The sequence below is a fragment of the Diadema setosum genome, chromosome 12 (assembly GCF_964275005.1).
Source record: "Diadema setosum chromosome 12, eeDiaSeto1, whole genome shotgun sequence".
Taxonomy (NCBI): Eukaryota; Metazoa; Echinodermata; class Echinoidea; order Diadematoida; family Diadematidae; genus Diadema; species Diadema setosum.
The window spans coordinates 3,003,015-3,020,095 of NC_092696.1; the positions used below are offsets into that span (position 1 = coordinate 3,003,015).

Sequence of the window (17,081 nt, forward strand, 5' to 3'; positions counted from 1 at the left end):
AAAAATAAAAAGCTGCATCGCTTCGGTGATCCCTCGCATTTATTCCAAAGTTGATTTACGTCCTTTGGGTCTATGTCAGGTTAATGTGTGTGTGTGTGTGGCACACATACACACACTATAGCTTCTGACCACACGAGCAAAGAGAGTTAAGGGTTTGGGACGAACACCGATCTAGGGCTTTCAATAGCTCAGTCGGTAGAGCACCGGTCTAGTAATCCGGATGTCTCGGGTTCGAATCCCGATGAAAACCCATTTTCTTTGCTCAAAGTTTTCGCCATATATATATATATATATATATATATATATATATATATATATATAATATACACATATTTGTAGCAGAGCGACAACATTGTGACAGAACTAACATTATTTGTAACTAGTCCTCTTCATCTGTAAACCCTTGTTAAGGGTACTTCTGTTGAAATTAATGTTTTACTATAAACTGAGTACAATCAAGAAGAACGAGATCTTACACCTGGCCCTTTGTCTTCTCGGAAGTCGACACGATGAGATTTTACATCTTCTGTTTTTGTTTTCTGGGAACCATTTTTATTCATTTTTTTTTCTCCCTCTCACTGTCTGTCAAACCTCTCATACCGTCATGAATACCTGCTATCACATCGTTTATGTACGACCACTGTTGACCCCAAGTGCGTTCGTGCAATTGTATCAGATCACATTATTTGATGAAAGTTTGAAGAGATGGACTATATGGACTCGGAATAAAGAGAAAGGCATTAAGGATCTTTGCCAGGACTGATGTTGCAACTGATTGACAAATTGCCCTACAGCGACGTAAATAAGCACTGAATTGATCAGTGTTTTAGTAGTAGCCATGATAAAAAAATCATGGGCGTACATACTCGAGCAGGATTCGAACCTACGACCTCCTGATCACCGAACAGGCGTCATCTCCACTAGACCACCGAGCTTTCGCCCGACAGCAAGTGTTGGTTCTAATCCTTATAGCATGCAGCTGATGTTGTTTAATATAATTACAAAAATAGCAATAACAGTGTCACAATGGAGGAATGCATTAAATGTCAATTGTCTTGATTTTTAGTAATTCAAAATCCGAATTTTCCAATTGACATTTGATGCATTCCTTTATTGTAACATAATTATTGCTATTTCTAGTATTACCAATATATACATATAATGTACATGAATGGTTAACAACAACTTAAAAATCATTTACAATAAAACTATTTGAATGATACTCGACATTACCGGTACAAACAGCAATAAATAATGCTTAAAAGACAGCAACATTAACAGTTACTACAGGTAAAAAAAAAAATACTTGTAAACATCCTTGGGTTATTTTTGACGATAGACACCGAACAATTTATGAAACAAATTAAGTAAAATAATTAGTTATGTAGGTTGTTAAAGGCTTAATATGACTGAATGGCAAATAAGTCTGTTGTGTTGTCTCATTTTCATTTACTCCGGTACACGGTGTCGTGTGGCATTCCGCCACAGATACGAAAAAAAGTCGAGGGAACAATTTTTAGAAGTTAACCCTCATTCTCATATTGCTACCACTGACGTTAATTTTAGCTTCGGGTGGAATGCAGAGGACAAAAAAAAAAAAATAAAGATTGATCTTGTGTCACTCACGTTTCCGATTTCATATGACTTACCCCCTAGGTATATGAAAGATATGTAATTAAAACGATCTACCGCTACATCAGCCAAAAGTCATTTTACTACACGAAATCATTAACAAGCAGAGCTGCAAAAGTGCAGCAGCTTATTATAGGACCCATATTCAATTTTACGCAGCAAATATTATTCATATTCCCCCTCACTAGTTTGGTTTATGTCATATTTCGGGTCGTGTAAAAAATGCATATTTCTTATTCTTTCTTTATGCCATGCTTATTACACTGTGGAAAATGGAAAAAAAATGTAATAGAAAGATATCTGATGATTTATGACAACTTTCCCCTTTCTCAGCTTTAAAGTTCATTTTGAACAAAATCGGAATCCCTCCCGCATTTGTAATTACATGTGCGTTTTAGTTGTACGGTTCCATGGCTTGATCGCATTATATTTTCATGTCATTATCATTCATTGTATTTTATGGGTGAAACGTCCTTTTTGTAAAACAGGGCCATATGCATGACCGGAAGTGACAAACATTAACGTTACTGAAAATGGGCCTACGTTTTTTTTGTTGTTGTTGTATGGAAATAGAACAAAGAAACAATGGTAAGATTCCCATTTTAAATTACATATTTCATTTAAAAGTGCATCGAACCATTGAATTTGTGGTCGATTTCTTTGTTTATTACATTGTACCAGTATGAACGTTTTCCAGTCGCAACCTGCAAGTGATATTGTGAAATAGGACAAAAACGTAGATTCTTGTATAATCGACATCATTTGAACTTCTATCCATGACTGAAATATATGTAAACTATCAGGACATTTCCAATGCTTCTAAATCACAAATTAATTATTGGTCTTATGGACCTACAAATGTATCCAGTCATTCAGAAGATTTGCTTTTTTTTTTGCTCCTTGTTTTTCAACAGATTCGCGAACTGGTGTTTGATTTTCGCAGAGGCTTTGGTGATTCAAAATCTCAATCTCCTGACGATTCTCAATATCAATCATCGCTTGGAGGAGACTTGGTGCGCTGTGTGTGTGCCTTGCCAAATCTTACGAAGTTCAGTCTGTTTTGCCGCTACTTGACCAATGATTTCCTCTCAGTAGCCGCCGCCTCAGCATCATCCTGTCAGGTATATGATTTTTCATTTTTGAGTCATCTCCTTTGGGTGAGGGACAGTGTGCATCTTTTGTTAAATGACTGACAAGGTTTCATTAGTTTTCCCTTTCATGTTTTTTTTTTTATGGTAGTACAATATCGCCCGAGAAATCTATGCAAATACTAGATTACAGTTCATCTTTTGTTGATTGTTTCTCAACAAAGTCTATTCAATCACATATTCTCGTCATTTACAATTCGAATTTTAGCAATCATTTTCGTCAAATTTTCTTTCAAAATTCATCTAATATCATTCCTGTTAGTGACTTCTTTGGTTATTTAATATTTCACTTTTTCCTCATCAAGGAGTAACAACACACACGTGTACCCCACCCACTAAAAAAAAAAAAAAAAAATCGTAGACACACGGACACTCATTCATAAACTCTACAAAATTTGGGTCAGAAATGATAAAGAATGGGTCAGATATGACCCCATCCAGAGGCATAAATTCGGTCAGGGTGACCCCATTCCGGGTCTTCATGACCAAATTCCAAGTAATTTTTTGACCCCAACAGACCCAGTTCCGGGTCAGTTCTGACCCGGATTTTTTATTCTTTATTTTCAGAGTGTACAAACACTCCCGGAAGAAGAGTACACACGGAGACAAACATATATGAAATATCCTCTTATATAAGCGAAATCAGTGACCATGATTTCGAGGCACATCGTTTTTATGATTAAAAACAATTTTACATGTGTAGAGTTTAAGCCCCTTTGAACGTAAAAGTTAATAAATGGATAATAAACGCTAATGCACTTAGTACTGAACCACATATTTACTGCCGTTTTCCATATTACAGAACAAAGTTTTCTTCATGTAAGACGTAATAACATAAATCAGGCAATGAAGCAGCTCAAGTCTAAATGTTATTAAGACATGAACATTGGCAACGAGGAGGACCTAACCAAGATTGGTGGCAGGTCGAAAAAAAATATGGATGCTTTTGAACAAAGAGAAATTGGAGATTTTGACAGTTTCCAGGGGAAAAGAAAAGAAAAAAAAAGAAAAGAAAAGAAAAGAAAAGAAAAGAAAAGAAAAGAAAAGAAAAGAAAAGAAAAGAAAAGTGCAACTCCTGTATCATGTGAACTTGAATCCGTGAAGTACTTTGGTGTAATCATCACTTCTGATTTGAAGTGGACCCAAAACAGCAATAATACTGTCAATAAAGCTAATGACGTCCTTGCATTTTTATTCTATTATGAAATATTATATAATAAAAACGCAATCTTCGCATAAAATCCTATGATGTCAAAGTCACAGCTTACAAAACAATGGTTCGACCAATTGAAGAGTGTGCGTCCTCTTTTGGGATGTATTTTTCCGAGAACCTCATCCACAAAGTGGAGATGGTCCCTAGAAGAGCTGCGAGATTAACTTTGAATCGCTACCATAATACCTGAAGAGTCACTATAATGCTGCAAAACAGGCTAACCATCATATACAAAATACACAATAATCTTACTCATCTTTCGGCACAGGCCTATAATATCAAGCAGGTTACTCAGTTGACGAGAGCCACCCGTATACATTCCTATCAGATACCGTACTCGAAAACTGAATTGCATCGCCATTCCTTCTTTCCGAGAACAGTGCGGAGCTGGAATTACCTGTCTTCGAAAATTGTTGCAGCGCCATCTGTGGGAGCATTCCTTAAACCGACAAGCGGTTGATCACAGTACACTGCGGCTAGTCTTTGTTCTCGATATTTGTTATATGCTTTTAAATATCTGTAAATAAACTGTATTACAATGTAAATAACACTGTCTGCAAAAATCTCAATCATATTAAAGGAGGCAGACCAAACCAAGAGAAGAAGAAAAAGAAGAAGAAAAAGGGAAGAAAAAGAAGAAGAAGAAGAAGAAGAAGAAGAAGACATGACTAAAGATTGTCTGTATACTGTTTTCAATGCTTTCATCTTGTGTGTTCGGATTGGAATCTATACACATGTATAATGATGGTGATGATGAAAAGGCATGTTTTTATTGGGTAACATCCATAGCACCCAGCATGCCCAACAGGCTGAATTACAGACATTTTACATGGATAAGTGTGACAACATTGAAATATAATATCGAAAGAAAAGACGCATAAGAAATAAAAACAAACAAACAAAAAAAAAAATCAGGGTAAAATATTGCACAATGAAACTGAACATCATAATGAATGGCCATGTCATGATCGATGTACCTCCGAACGTGTATCTATTTCAAAGTATACGTGATTACAAACACCAAACAAATCAAATAAAACCAACGCCAGCACAGAAATCAGATGCGTAACACGTTTTGCTCGTTGTACATAATGCACATATAGTGCCCATGAAAGCTGCAGGACTTAGTTTGAAGTTGGAGAGAAGAGAGAGAGAGATAGAGAGGGAGAGAGAGATGTTTCCCAGCGTTTTTCAGAGAGGGATAGACAGAGGTTTCAGAAGTTGCAAAAAGGAGGTGTAATCAGGATATTCAAAAACATATGAAGAACTGAAACAAACAAGCTTCAGCTTAATTTTAAATCAAAAGTTATAACTATCAGAAATTATCACACTGACTGGTTTATATTTACCGAAAGATATGTTACATAATTATGATATTCAGTCTTCACATTGTGTTATATTGAAAATATATCACATTATGGTATCCTATGTAAAATAATAATCAAATGAAATTTCTTTTAGTATTCAACCTATTAAAAAGTTATCAAACTGCAACTTATCAATCTGCATGGGGTCCTCACATCCAACTGGCCCCCACATGGAAGACCAGCTTAACGTAGCTGAATATAGACTATCCATCTTCTCAAATGGAAATAAACAACAACAAAACAAAAAACAAACAAACAAACAAACATTCAAACTTTAATGTCTCTGAATGAAATACCTTTGGTATGAGTTATAATGTGAAAACAGAATAATACAATTTATTGTGCAATACAAATACCACTTGAAAACTTCAAACAGCCAATCTCCTGCTTAGTTTAGAATCATTGTCTAAGGCATTTCATTGTTCCTATAACGTTCAGTCGTGCACTTGATCTCCCTGAGTTTGTTGCTATGTCTTAGGGCTCTGTAGCTGCTCTGAGTTGGCGGAAGCCAGTCTGGAAATCTCGCGTAGAGCGAACCTCAGACACAATTGATCTCTTCTATCACAGAGTGAAGTTATGTTGCACATGGCACAGGCCTTCTCATAAATCCTACCTATTACCCAAGATTATACGGATTATACGGATATCTTTTCTGAACAATTGCAATGGTGATAAATATACTTTGTTTATTGGTAATGGATGAGTGCCATACCGGTACACAATGCTCTATGACTGTTCTGATGTAGCTAGTATCAAGATGTTTAGTAGGTCTTCAGATGGCGCTCTGTACCGTTTCATGACGAGGAGTACGTATAGCTTCGTCGCAGGTCGCTTGACAATGTCGCCAACATACGAATTCTAGCAAAGATTGCTTTGAATAGGAACACCAAGGAGCTTGACCTCGTTTATTATTTTCTTCCAATACATTGTCGTTCAGCTTGGAGCTGGTTGGGCGGGATGTGGAGCCGGGAAATGTGCAAACGCCGGGAAATGTGCAAACGTCTTGCCGGGAAATGTGCAAATCTCTAGATTTCATCAACGAGAAATGTGCAAACGTGGGGACGACGGGAAATGTGCAAATGTTCAATTTTGCCGGGAAAAGTGCAAAAGCCGCCGGGATACCTATATTATGTATACATGTAGATCGAAGAGAAACTGTCAATCAAACTTGCGGATGAATCATTACTACCTTTACCACATGTCGTAGCCCCCACCTGTCTATAGCGACCACAACGGATTTTCACCAGATTTGCAGATAGCATCTTAATAATGATGTGGTTGTCATTTTTTTTAACATGAGTCCCCCCTCACCAGCCACCACCACCAAAGGAAGGGGGTGGTTGAACCCTTAAACTGGTTGAACTATGGATTTTTTTTCTTCTGCCGAACCTAAAAAAACAGATAGAGCTAAGTTAGTGCTTTGAAGACATTAGTGACTGAAATTTCATTTTTTTTTTTAAAATCATAACGGATCCAGGGGTGCCCTGATGGGGGAAAGGGGGGGGGGGGTGATGCAGAGGAAGGGGATTGTCCACATTTTCAGCATCTTCTCGATAAATCTCACGACAGATTATCATCAAACTTGGCAGATAGCATTTTTACGGTGATATGGTCTGTATGTGTTGAAATGAGTGCAAATGACCCTAGCGTCAGATCCTTAATCTCTGGAATTTTTCAATCTTCTTCTGTCAAACCAGAACAGATAGAAGTAAGTTAACTATGATGACTTTAATGACTGAAATTTCATGCTTTATTATGGCGGATCAAGGGGTGCCCATTTCGGGGGATGGGGGGGGGGGGAGGAGGGGGATTTTCCACATTTTCAGCATCTTTTTAAAGAATCTACTACGAATCTTCATCAAACATGGCAAATAGCACGTTTATGGTAGTGTGATCTTAATTGATAAAATGAGCCCCCCCCCCCTCCCCGGAGGGGGTTGAAGCCTCAGAGTCCCTACACTCTGGATTTTTTTTTTGTCCTTCTGTCAAACCGAAAAAGTAAGTTAGTGCTAATGAAGACATTAATGACTGAAATTTCACGTTTGATTATGGCGAACCCAGGGTTTGTTTTTTGTTTTTTTTTGTTTTTTTTTTTTTTTGGGGGGGGGGGGAGAAGGTTTTTCCACATTTTCAGCATCTTCTTGGTGAATCTGCAACGGATTTTTACAAAACTTGGCAGATTGCATTTTATGGTGATATGATCTTAATTTGAGAAAATGAGCCTCCCCCTACACACACACACACACACCCACAAACACACACACACACACACACACACACACACACACACACACACACCCACACACACACACATACACCACTGAAGGAGGGCGGGGGGGGGGGGGTAAGCTTCAGAGTCCCTAAACTGTGAAATGTTATCCTTTTCTCTCGAATAAAAAAAGAAGAAGATAGGGCTAAGTTAGTGCTTTGAAGACATTAATAAAAAAAAAGGAAAATCTCCCCCTCCCCCTTACCCGACCCTTCCCCAATCAGGGCAGCCCTGCACCCACCATAATCAAACATGAAATTTCAGTCATTAATGTTTTCATAGCACTAACTTAGTTCTACGCTTCTATAGGAGATCCAGACTTTATAGGGACTCTCTGAGGCTTACACCCCACCCCTTCCTCTTCGGCGGGGTGGTCATTTTAACAAATCTGAATCATATAAGGTGAAAATCATGAAAAGATTTCATGACCATACAGAATATGTGGACAATTCCTCTCCTCCCCCTCACACCCCTATCAGGGCAACCCTGGATCCGTCATCATCAAACCTGAAATTTCAGTAACTATAGTGTCTGCATAGCATTAGCGTAGTTCTATCTTTGTTTGATTCGAAAGAAGAAGATTAAAAATTCCAAAGATTCAACTCCCCACCCTTCCCCGAAAGGGGGCTAGGGAGGGGTGTTGAAGCCTCCCCCCCCCCATGGCCTCGTGTCCTGAATCCCTGGATTTGCCATTAAACTTGAACTACTGTCATCAATGTTTTATACCACCAACCAAGTTCTATCTTATTCGGGTATAGAATATAAGAAGAATTTTGATAAAATCGTAGTTTTGGGACTTCGAGGTCCCCCCTTTTTTTTGGAGAGGGGTGGGGGGTATGACTAGTCTAAACAAATTAAAATCCCATTTCAATAATGGTGCTACCTGCAGTTTTTTTGTTGAAAATCTGTCTAGGATCTTATTAAGAAAATATTAATGGTGGAGGTTTATGCGCAGATTTGACATGGGGTTTAGCTATCATCTTATACACAGTATTGCTATCATGGTTTGCACGTTTCCCGGCGATGTTTGCACATTTCCCGGCAAAATTGAACTTTTGCACATTTCCCGGCGTCATGTTTGCATATTTCCCGGCGAGACATTTGGACACTTCCCGGCGTTTGCACAATTCCCGGCGAGACGTTTGCACATTTCCCGGTGTTTGCACATTTCCCGGCGTTTGCACATTTCCCGGCTCCACACGGGAGTGGTATTTTGGTGAACGCGACACGCATCACTTTACATGTCGAAGGGTTAAGTTTCATCTCCGCTTCGGCACAGTTCCTTGAGTATGTCCGAGACTACACTTGCAGAGTTTTTCCTATTCTCAGCAATGGTCATGTCATCAACGTATTTCCAACGCTCTACAAGAGGTGTCTGTTTGAGTGTATCGTTGATCATTTCTATTATTACTAGTATAAAACGTGTTTCAGGCTTCCACCATTGTCTTGGTTAATGTTGGTTTCTTCGATAATTATATACAAAAACTATTATATATATATATATATATATATGCACCACAAAATGTAACATAATATGACTGTATGGCATATTCTAAAACAGTATATGCTAGGCTTAAACTTCTATTTAAAAATAGATTTTAGTACATCACCCATTAAAATGAATAACATAATACTAACATGTAGGAGTGCTTCTATGAGAAAACTTACTTTAAAGATGAGATTCTGTTCATATGCAGTGCGTCACCGTCTTAACGTGTGGAAACAAAAATAAAAGGAAGGAGGGATTCGAAGTTGTGAACATTGGAAACCATTGTGAAACCCTAACAATTTGACATACAACTTGATTACAATTCTTTATTTTCTAAAATTACATTTGACGATCAAACTTCTGCTTCCTTATTTTAAAGGTCTTCTGGGTTTTCTGGAACTCATGGATAGAAAACGGAAAGAAACAAATAAACGACAGACAAAAACGTTTCAACAGCAGTTAAGAAACAATACTGTGTCTTGTACATGATGTCATTCTTGAACCGTCGGAAAATGACTACCGAATATAAAACTTAGGCAGAGCATGCCAACAGTACATATTTTATTTTGTTTGTTTTGTTGAAGGATTTGTCTCCATTCTCTCCATTAGGCAAAAGGGCTTGATGGCTTGGTAAAATATGAAGAGCTTGCTTCCAAAAGGCGCTAAATCCATTGAAAATAATGGATTTAACGCTTTGGAAGCAAATAGGCTCTTCACAGTTTGAGTTTTTCATTCTTGCCATTTTCACATGATTATAATTATTCCTCACTTTTTTATCGTGACTCATTTCCTCTGCAGATTCAAGATCTGCACTTGGTTTTTGAGAGCATTCAGGACGATTCCCACTATCAATCCTCGATGGGAGATGACTTTGCCAAATGGGTGTTTACCATGCCCCGTCTTTCGAGTTTCAATCTGGAGTGTCCCTACATGTCCGATAGTTTCCTCTCTACAGCCGTCACCTTTGCATCATCATGCCAGGTATGTAATCTTTTATTGAGCATTATGCAATGTGTCATTTGCTGTTGGAAACGTAGTAGGCTTCCAAAATGTAGACTATACTGAGTGTGGATCATTACTTTTGAAGCCTTGATCCTAACTCGGTAGTCTATATTCTAATTCTCAAATCATTTCAAACGTTACGTTGACCAAATCTTATGGCTTAAACTGTCGATTTATGCAGTTTGCACCATTGCCAATTTGAAACAATTTGGTTTTGATCATGTTTTGTTTTTTATTTATTTCTCAGGTTTCTTTTGAAGACGCCGTTTTGTGTGTTTGTAGAGCTGCATTTTCCGAAGTTTCTATTTTGTACTTATATAATTATCTTAGCCACAGTAAAGCACGAAGCACCAAAATACATCTTCTTTGGTATGGTTTCAAGTGTCATATTTTGGTACAACTCATCATAGGCGGAAAAGACTTTTGAATTGGAAATGTCCTATGGACATTGAGTAGGCCTACCTCCTCTTCACGAAGTCCTTTGACTCTTGTACCAGAAACCCTCTGAAGTTACCAACACTGATTGTCTGTTACTAATGTGACAATGCTGGTAATGATATAACACGCAATTGTGTGCCTGTGAACACTTGTCTTGTTTTAGTGATTGTCACCTGTAATGAGAAAAAAAAGTGTTCTACAGACTGACCACACGTAGACTAACACACTTTGGGAAAAGATTGCATGCATTTCAGCGGTTTATGATAATAAAGTACATTTATTACGCACCGTAGCTATCAATACTCTCGGCTCATGAGAACCTGTAAGATTCAACACATGTTGTGTGCACATGAGCAGCTAATAGTACAACCCTTCGAGTCCAAACCGTATCCAATATTACATAAACTTAACTCAAACTACAATTGTTTATTGCTTTCAAATTTCCGTGCTTGAAGAAAAAGGGACTACGTCTTCCGAAATACTAAGAGCAGACATGCAGTCAGCATTGCTGACCAAAGCAATACTCTCTTTTCTTCTTGTTTCTCGTATGGGAGTCATACGACATAGTTATCATAATGTTAGATGTTTCAGCTCATCTCTACCGAGTCTGAAGTGGATGTGGAAACATGAGCGTACAGTGAAACAGGCTGGTATACATCAACTTCCACCGCAGCTACACCTTTAATTCTAAGTTTTTGACCGTCATTGGTCTTGCTCGTGGCTTGAAGGTCAAAGGATCAGAGCCATTCAAAATGGGTGTCAGGCTACCAGAATTTGAACAACTATATAAAGATTCACAATAGATTATTAGGGGAAACAAAATGTTAGATTTTGAGGTTATAGTTTCTCGAATCGGAAACCACTGCCAAAGAAAAAAAGAAAAAAAGGAAAAAAAAACCAAATTAACAACAATAAAAAAACAAACAAACAAACGAAGCGATGAAGTGTCGAGCCCTGTATATGAAGAGTTTGTTCGCAAAAACGGATAAGTCCATATTTGCGATTAAAGGTCAAGAAAAAGAAAAAGAATAATAAGAACATTTTTATTTCTCTTTACCGTAACTTCAAGAATGTACACTGTACCTTTATAGGTCCTATGCAGTGTCAAATATATCATTTAAAAGGTATCATTTTGTGCTTTTTGACAGAAACCATACTTCAAAATCTTCAAAATTAACTTTTTGCCTACAAGCTCCTATATATATATATATATATATATATGTATATATATATATATATATATATATATATACTATATATATATTATATATATATATATATTGTAATTATGTATAATATAATTATATATATATATATATATATATATATATATATATATATATATATATTATATGTATGCACATAATGGCTTTGCTTTTTAGTGGGTTCCTCATATTACTCATCAATTATACGTCCTTTATACATGGGCGTCGGGGGGGGGGGGGGGTGCGTTGGGTGCGAACGCACCCCCCTTCAGACCCTAAAAAAAAACAAACAAACAAACAAAACAACAACAAAAAAAAAACTTCAGTCTGCGAGCGACCTCAACGCCAGACACTAAATGATTATTATTTTTCATCTATTTATTTTTATTTTTTTTTTTAATTTTGCCTTGGAGACAAAAACAGAAAAAGCAATTCAAAAGGCAAAAGCAATTCGCACCCATGGTTCTGGCAGCACTGATTTTATACATAATTATCTACTAGTGCAAGTGTATTCTATACAGTGTTGACTATATACATAGATTTTGGACCTTCCTATACTTGGTCACTTCGACGCCACCTCGCTGGTCATACCTCCCCCAGTCATGAACATAAACCGACACCCTTGACTACCAGTGGCGGATCCAGGGGGAGGGGTGCACCGGGCGCCCCCCCCCTCCCCTCTTAATTTCCAAAGCGAAAAAGTATAGCTACAAACGGCAGGTTTTGGACTGTAAAATGTTAAAATTTTCAAGCTCGCTCGCTGGCATTTAGTCGTAATGCCATTCTCCTGAAGTTGCTGCCAGTAATTGCCGGCAGTTCCACCCGGTGCACCCCCCCTCCTTACTGCAAAAAATATAGCTACAAACGGCAGTTTTGGGACTGTAAAATGTCACAATTTTCAAGCTCGCTGGCTCCGCTCGCTCGCATTTAAATGCTCCTAATATTGCTGCCAGTAATTGCCAGCAGTTGCGCCCGGTGCGCCCCCTCAATTTCGAAAGCAAAAAAAGATATAGCATCAAATGGCAGTTTGGGGATTGTAAAATGTCAAAATTTTCAAGCTCGCTTGCATTTAATCTTTATGCAATTCCCATGATGTTACTGCCAGTAATCGTCCAGTTGCGCCCGAAGCGCCCCCCTTAATTTCGAAAAAAGCGAAAAAATATAGCTACAAACGGCAGTTTTTCTACTGTAAAATGTCAAAAATGTCAAGCTCGCTCTCTTCGCTCGCTCGCATTGAATCGTTATGCAATTCACCTGATGTTGCTGCCAGTAATTGCCAGCAGCTGCGCCCGGTGGCATGCGCTCCACCCCCCTTAATTTCCAAAGCGAAAAAATATGGCTAGGAACGGCAGTTTTTGGACTGTAAAATGTAAAATTTTCAAGCTCGCTCGCATTTAATCGTTATGCAATTCACCTGATGTTGCTGCCAGTAATTGCCAGCAGTTCCGCCCGGTGCGCCCCCTACCTTAATTTCCAAAGCGAAAAAATATGGCTAAGAACGGCAGTTTTTGGACTGTAAAATGTAAAATTTTCAAGCTCGCTCTCTTCGCTCGCTCGCATTTAATCTTTATGCAATTCCCCTGATGTTACTGCCAGTAATTGTCTGCAGTTGCGCCCGGTGCTCCCCCTCTTAATTTCCAAAGCGAAAAATTATAGCTACAAACGGCAGTTTGTAGCTACTACTAAAACACTGATTAATTTAGTGCTTATTTACGTCGATGTAGGGCAATTTGTCAATCAGTTGCAAAACGGCAGTTTTCTACTGTAATGTCAACATTTCCAAGCTCGCTCTCTTCGCTCGCTCGCATTGAATCGTTATGCAATTCACCTGATGTTGCTTCCAGTGCCAGTAATTGCCAGCAGTTGCGCCCGGTGACATGCGCTCCCCCTTAATTTCCAAAGCGAAAAAATATGGCTAAGAACGGCAGTTTTTGGACTGTAAAATGTCAAATTTTCAAGCTCGCTCTCTTCGCTCGCTCGCATTTAATCGTTATGCAATTCACCTGATCTTGCTGCCAGTAATTGCCAGCAGTTCCGCCCGGTGCGCCCCCTCCCTTGATTTCCAAAGCGAAAAATATGGCTTAAGAACGGCAGCTTTTGGACTGTAAAATGTAAAATTGTTCAGCTCGCTCGCATTTAATCGTTATGCAATTCACCTGATGTTGCTGCCAGTAATTGCCAACAGTTCTGCCCCACCGTTTTCCGCCCGGTGCGCCCCCTCCCTTTATTTCCAAAGCGAAAAAATATAGCAACAAACGGCAGGGATTTGTTTTACTGTAAAATGTCAAAATATTCAATCTCGCTGGCTTCGCTCGCTCGCATTTAAATGCTCCTAATATTGCTGCCAGTAATTGCCAGCAGTTGCGCCCGGTGCGCCCCCTCAATTTCGAAAGCAAAAAAAGATATAGCATCAAATGGCAGTTTGGGGATTGTAAAATGTCAAAATTTTCAAGCTCGCTCGCATTTAATCTTTATGTAATTCCCATGATGTTACTGCCAGTAATCGTCCAGTTGCGCCCGAAGCGCCCCCCCCCTTAATTTCGAAAAAAGCGAAAAAATATAGCTACAAACGGCAGTTTTTCTACTGTAAAATGTCAAAAATGTCAAGCTCGCTCTCTTCGCTCGCTCGCATTGAATCGTTATGCGATTCATCTGATGTTGCTGCCAGTAATTGCCAGCAGCTGCGCCCGGTGCGCATGCGCTCCACCCCCCTTAATTTCCAAAGCGAAAAAATATGGCTAGGAACGGCAGTTTTTGGACTGTAAAATGTAAAATTTTCAAGCTCGCTCGCATTTAATCGTTATGCAATTCACCTGATGTTGCTGCCAGTAATTGCCAGCAGTTCCGCCCGGTGCGCCCCCTCCCTTAATTTCCAAAGCGAAAAAATATGGCTAAGAACGGCAGTTTTTGGACTGTAAAATGTAAAATTTTCAAGCTCGCTCTCTTCGCTCGCTCGCATTTAATCTTTATGCAATTCCCCTGATGTTACTGCCAGTAATTGTCTGCAGTTGCGCCCGGTGCTCCCCCTCTTAATTTCCAAAGCGAAAAATTATAGCTACAAACGGCAGTTTTCTACTGTAAAATGTCAACATTTCCAAGCTTGCTCTCTTCGCTCGCTCGCATTGAATCGTTATGCAATTCACCTGATGTTGCTTCCAGTGCCAGTAATTGCCAGCAGTTGCGCCCGGTGACATTCGCTCCCCCTTAATTTCCAAAGCGAAAAAATATGGCTAAGAACGGCAGTTTTTGGACTGTAAAATGTCAAATTTGCAAGCTCGCTCTCTTCGCTCGCTCGCATTTAATCGTTATGCAATTCACCTGATCTTGCTGCCAGTAACTGCCAGCAGTTCCGCCCGGTGCGCCCCCTCCCTTGATTTCCAAAGCGAAAAAATATGGCTAAGAACGGCAGCTTTTGGACTGTAAAATGTAAAATTGTTCAGCTCGCTCGCATTTAATCGTTATGCAATTCACCTGATGTTGCTGCCAGTAATTGCCAACAGTTCTGCCCCACCGTTTTCCGCCCGGTGCGCCCCCTCCCTTTATTTCCAAAGCGAAAAAATATAGCAACAAACGGCAGGGATTTGTTTTACTGTAAAATGTCAAAATATTCAAGCTCGCTCGCTCCGCTCCCTCGCATTTAATTGTTATGCCTTTCTCCTGATGTTGCTACCAGTAATTGCCGGCAGCTGCGCCCGATGCGCCCTCCCCCCTTTATTTCCAAAGCGGAAAAATATAGCTCCAAATCGTATTTTTTTTTTTACTGTAAAAGATGAAATCCTAGCTACGCCGGTGCCCTTTCCCCGCTTGGTTTCCCTCAACAACAGTAAAAGTCTAGGGATTGAGAGCTTCCTATATTCCAAATGTCTTAAAAAAAAAAAAAATCTCGTTACTTTAGGGTCAAAACGCATCCCCCTTGAAAAAAAGCTGGTGACGCCTCTGATTATACATTTGTGCAATTTTGTTTCAAACTGATCAAATTGAATATAAAACTTGTATGAAATATGAAATATGGAACATGAATGATAAATACGTTATATATATACACTGTAAAAACATCGGTGTTAGATTTAACACCACGGGTATTAAATCTAACACCGATCAAACTTCAATAGAGGACCACACCCACAGGTGTTAAAAATGCACTGTGATGGTGTTGAAAAGTGTTCACCTGACACTTCGTGGTGTTAATTTGACACTGTATCTGGTGTTAATTTGACACTGTACCTGGTGTTATTTTGACACTGTACTGGTGTTAATTCAAAAATGACACCACATGGTGTTGATTTGATATTTGTTGGTGTTGATATCAATGGTTTAACACCCGTCCAGCTTCAATAAGAGACCACACCAGCTGGTGTTACTTTGGTGTAAATTTATTTTCACATTTTTTCAAAAATCTAGTATTTTGATTTTACAATTAATCTTTCATTTTAAAATTCTTGATCGTCTTGTTTAAATTAAAAATCAACAAGAAGTGCAGTTACTAAGAAACTCTACAAAAACCAGTTTAAGATTTGGAAATGACAGCCGGAGGTGTTAATTTAACACCATAAATGAGCACCGAAAATTTAACACCAGCTCGGTGTTTACTATTTAACACCGTTTTTTTTTTTTTTTGTGTGTAAGTATGCAACTTATGTACGCATATATTGAGATCGTTAATATCTCGTCATGACGATATCTCGGATACCCATACACGACCACAATATATACTTGCAGGACTTCCCACGTGACGACCTCATGCTGTTACCTCCGATATACTGTATCACTTTGTGCATATACATTATTTCTGACAAATGATGGCTTGATGGAGCCGTAATCGCCGGTTCGCATCATTGACTTTAGTGGAAGCAATTAATCTGTGGGCGTTTCCAGAACACGTTATGCGTATTACTCCCTCAAATCGATATTAAAGCAATTTGCCTTCGATATCTTACATTTTACGAAGAATATTCACTTGTCGCCTATTGATAAAGTCAAATACTATTCTATTGTACACAGGTTTACAAAATTGTGACAAGAAGGCAGCTCCAGTGCCTTTGATGCTATGGAGGTGTTGAATCATACCGTAACAGGATGACAGAAATGACAAAATGACACCTTTTTATTACTCGTCAAACTGTATTCCCTATAGGATTCACAATACAAAGCTCTTATTGACCAGGCATTTGAGAAAGTCACCGTTTTTGCTACAATGATTTCAAATAGTCTTGCTGCATGATTATTTTCTGATAACTGGAGCGTTCTCTTTCTTTCTTGCTAGTGACGAAGTCCGTTTTCTATTTCGGAAAGTGATAACAGTTTCTCTGTTGCGATAT

General features: G+C 38.7%; 1 protein-coding gene across 1 annotated transcript in view; it reads left to right on the top strand.

Annotated features, from left to right (window-relative positions):
* LOC140236292 (uncharacterized) overlaps positions 1 to 17,081 on the top strand; it is a 98,251-nt gene that overhangs the window by 63,696 nt on the left and 17,474 nt on the right. The window contains exons 11-12 of the mRNA XM_072316246.1: positions 2,547 to 2,753; positions 9,917 to 10,099. Of these exons, the coding sequence (XP_072172347.1) occupies positions 2,547 to 2,753; positions 9,917 to 10,099 (390 nt within the window). The remainder of the gene's footprint in view (positions 1 to 2,546; positions 2,754 to 9,916; positions 10,100 to 17,081) is intronic.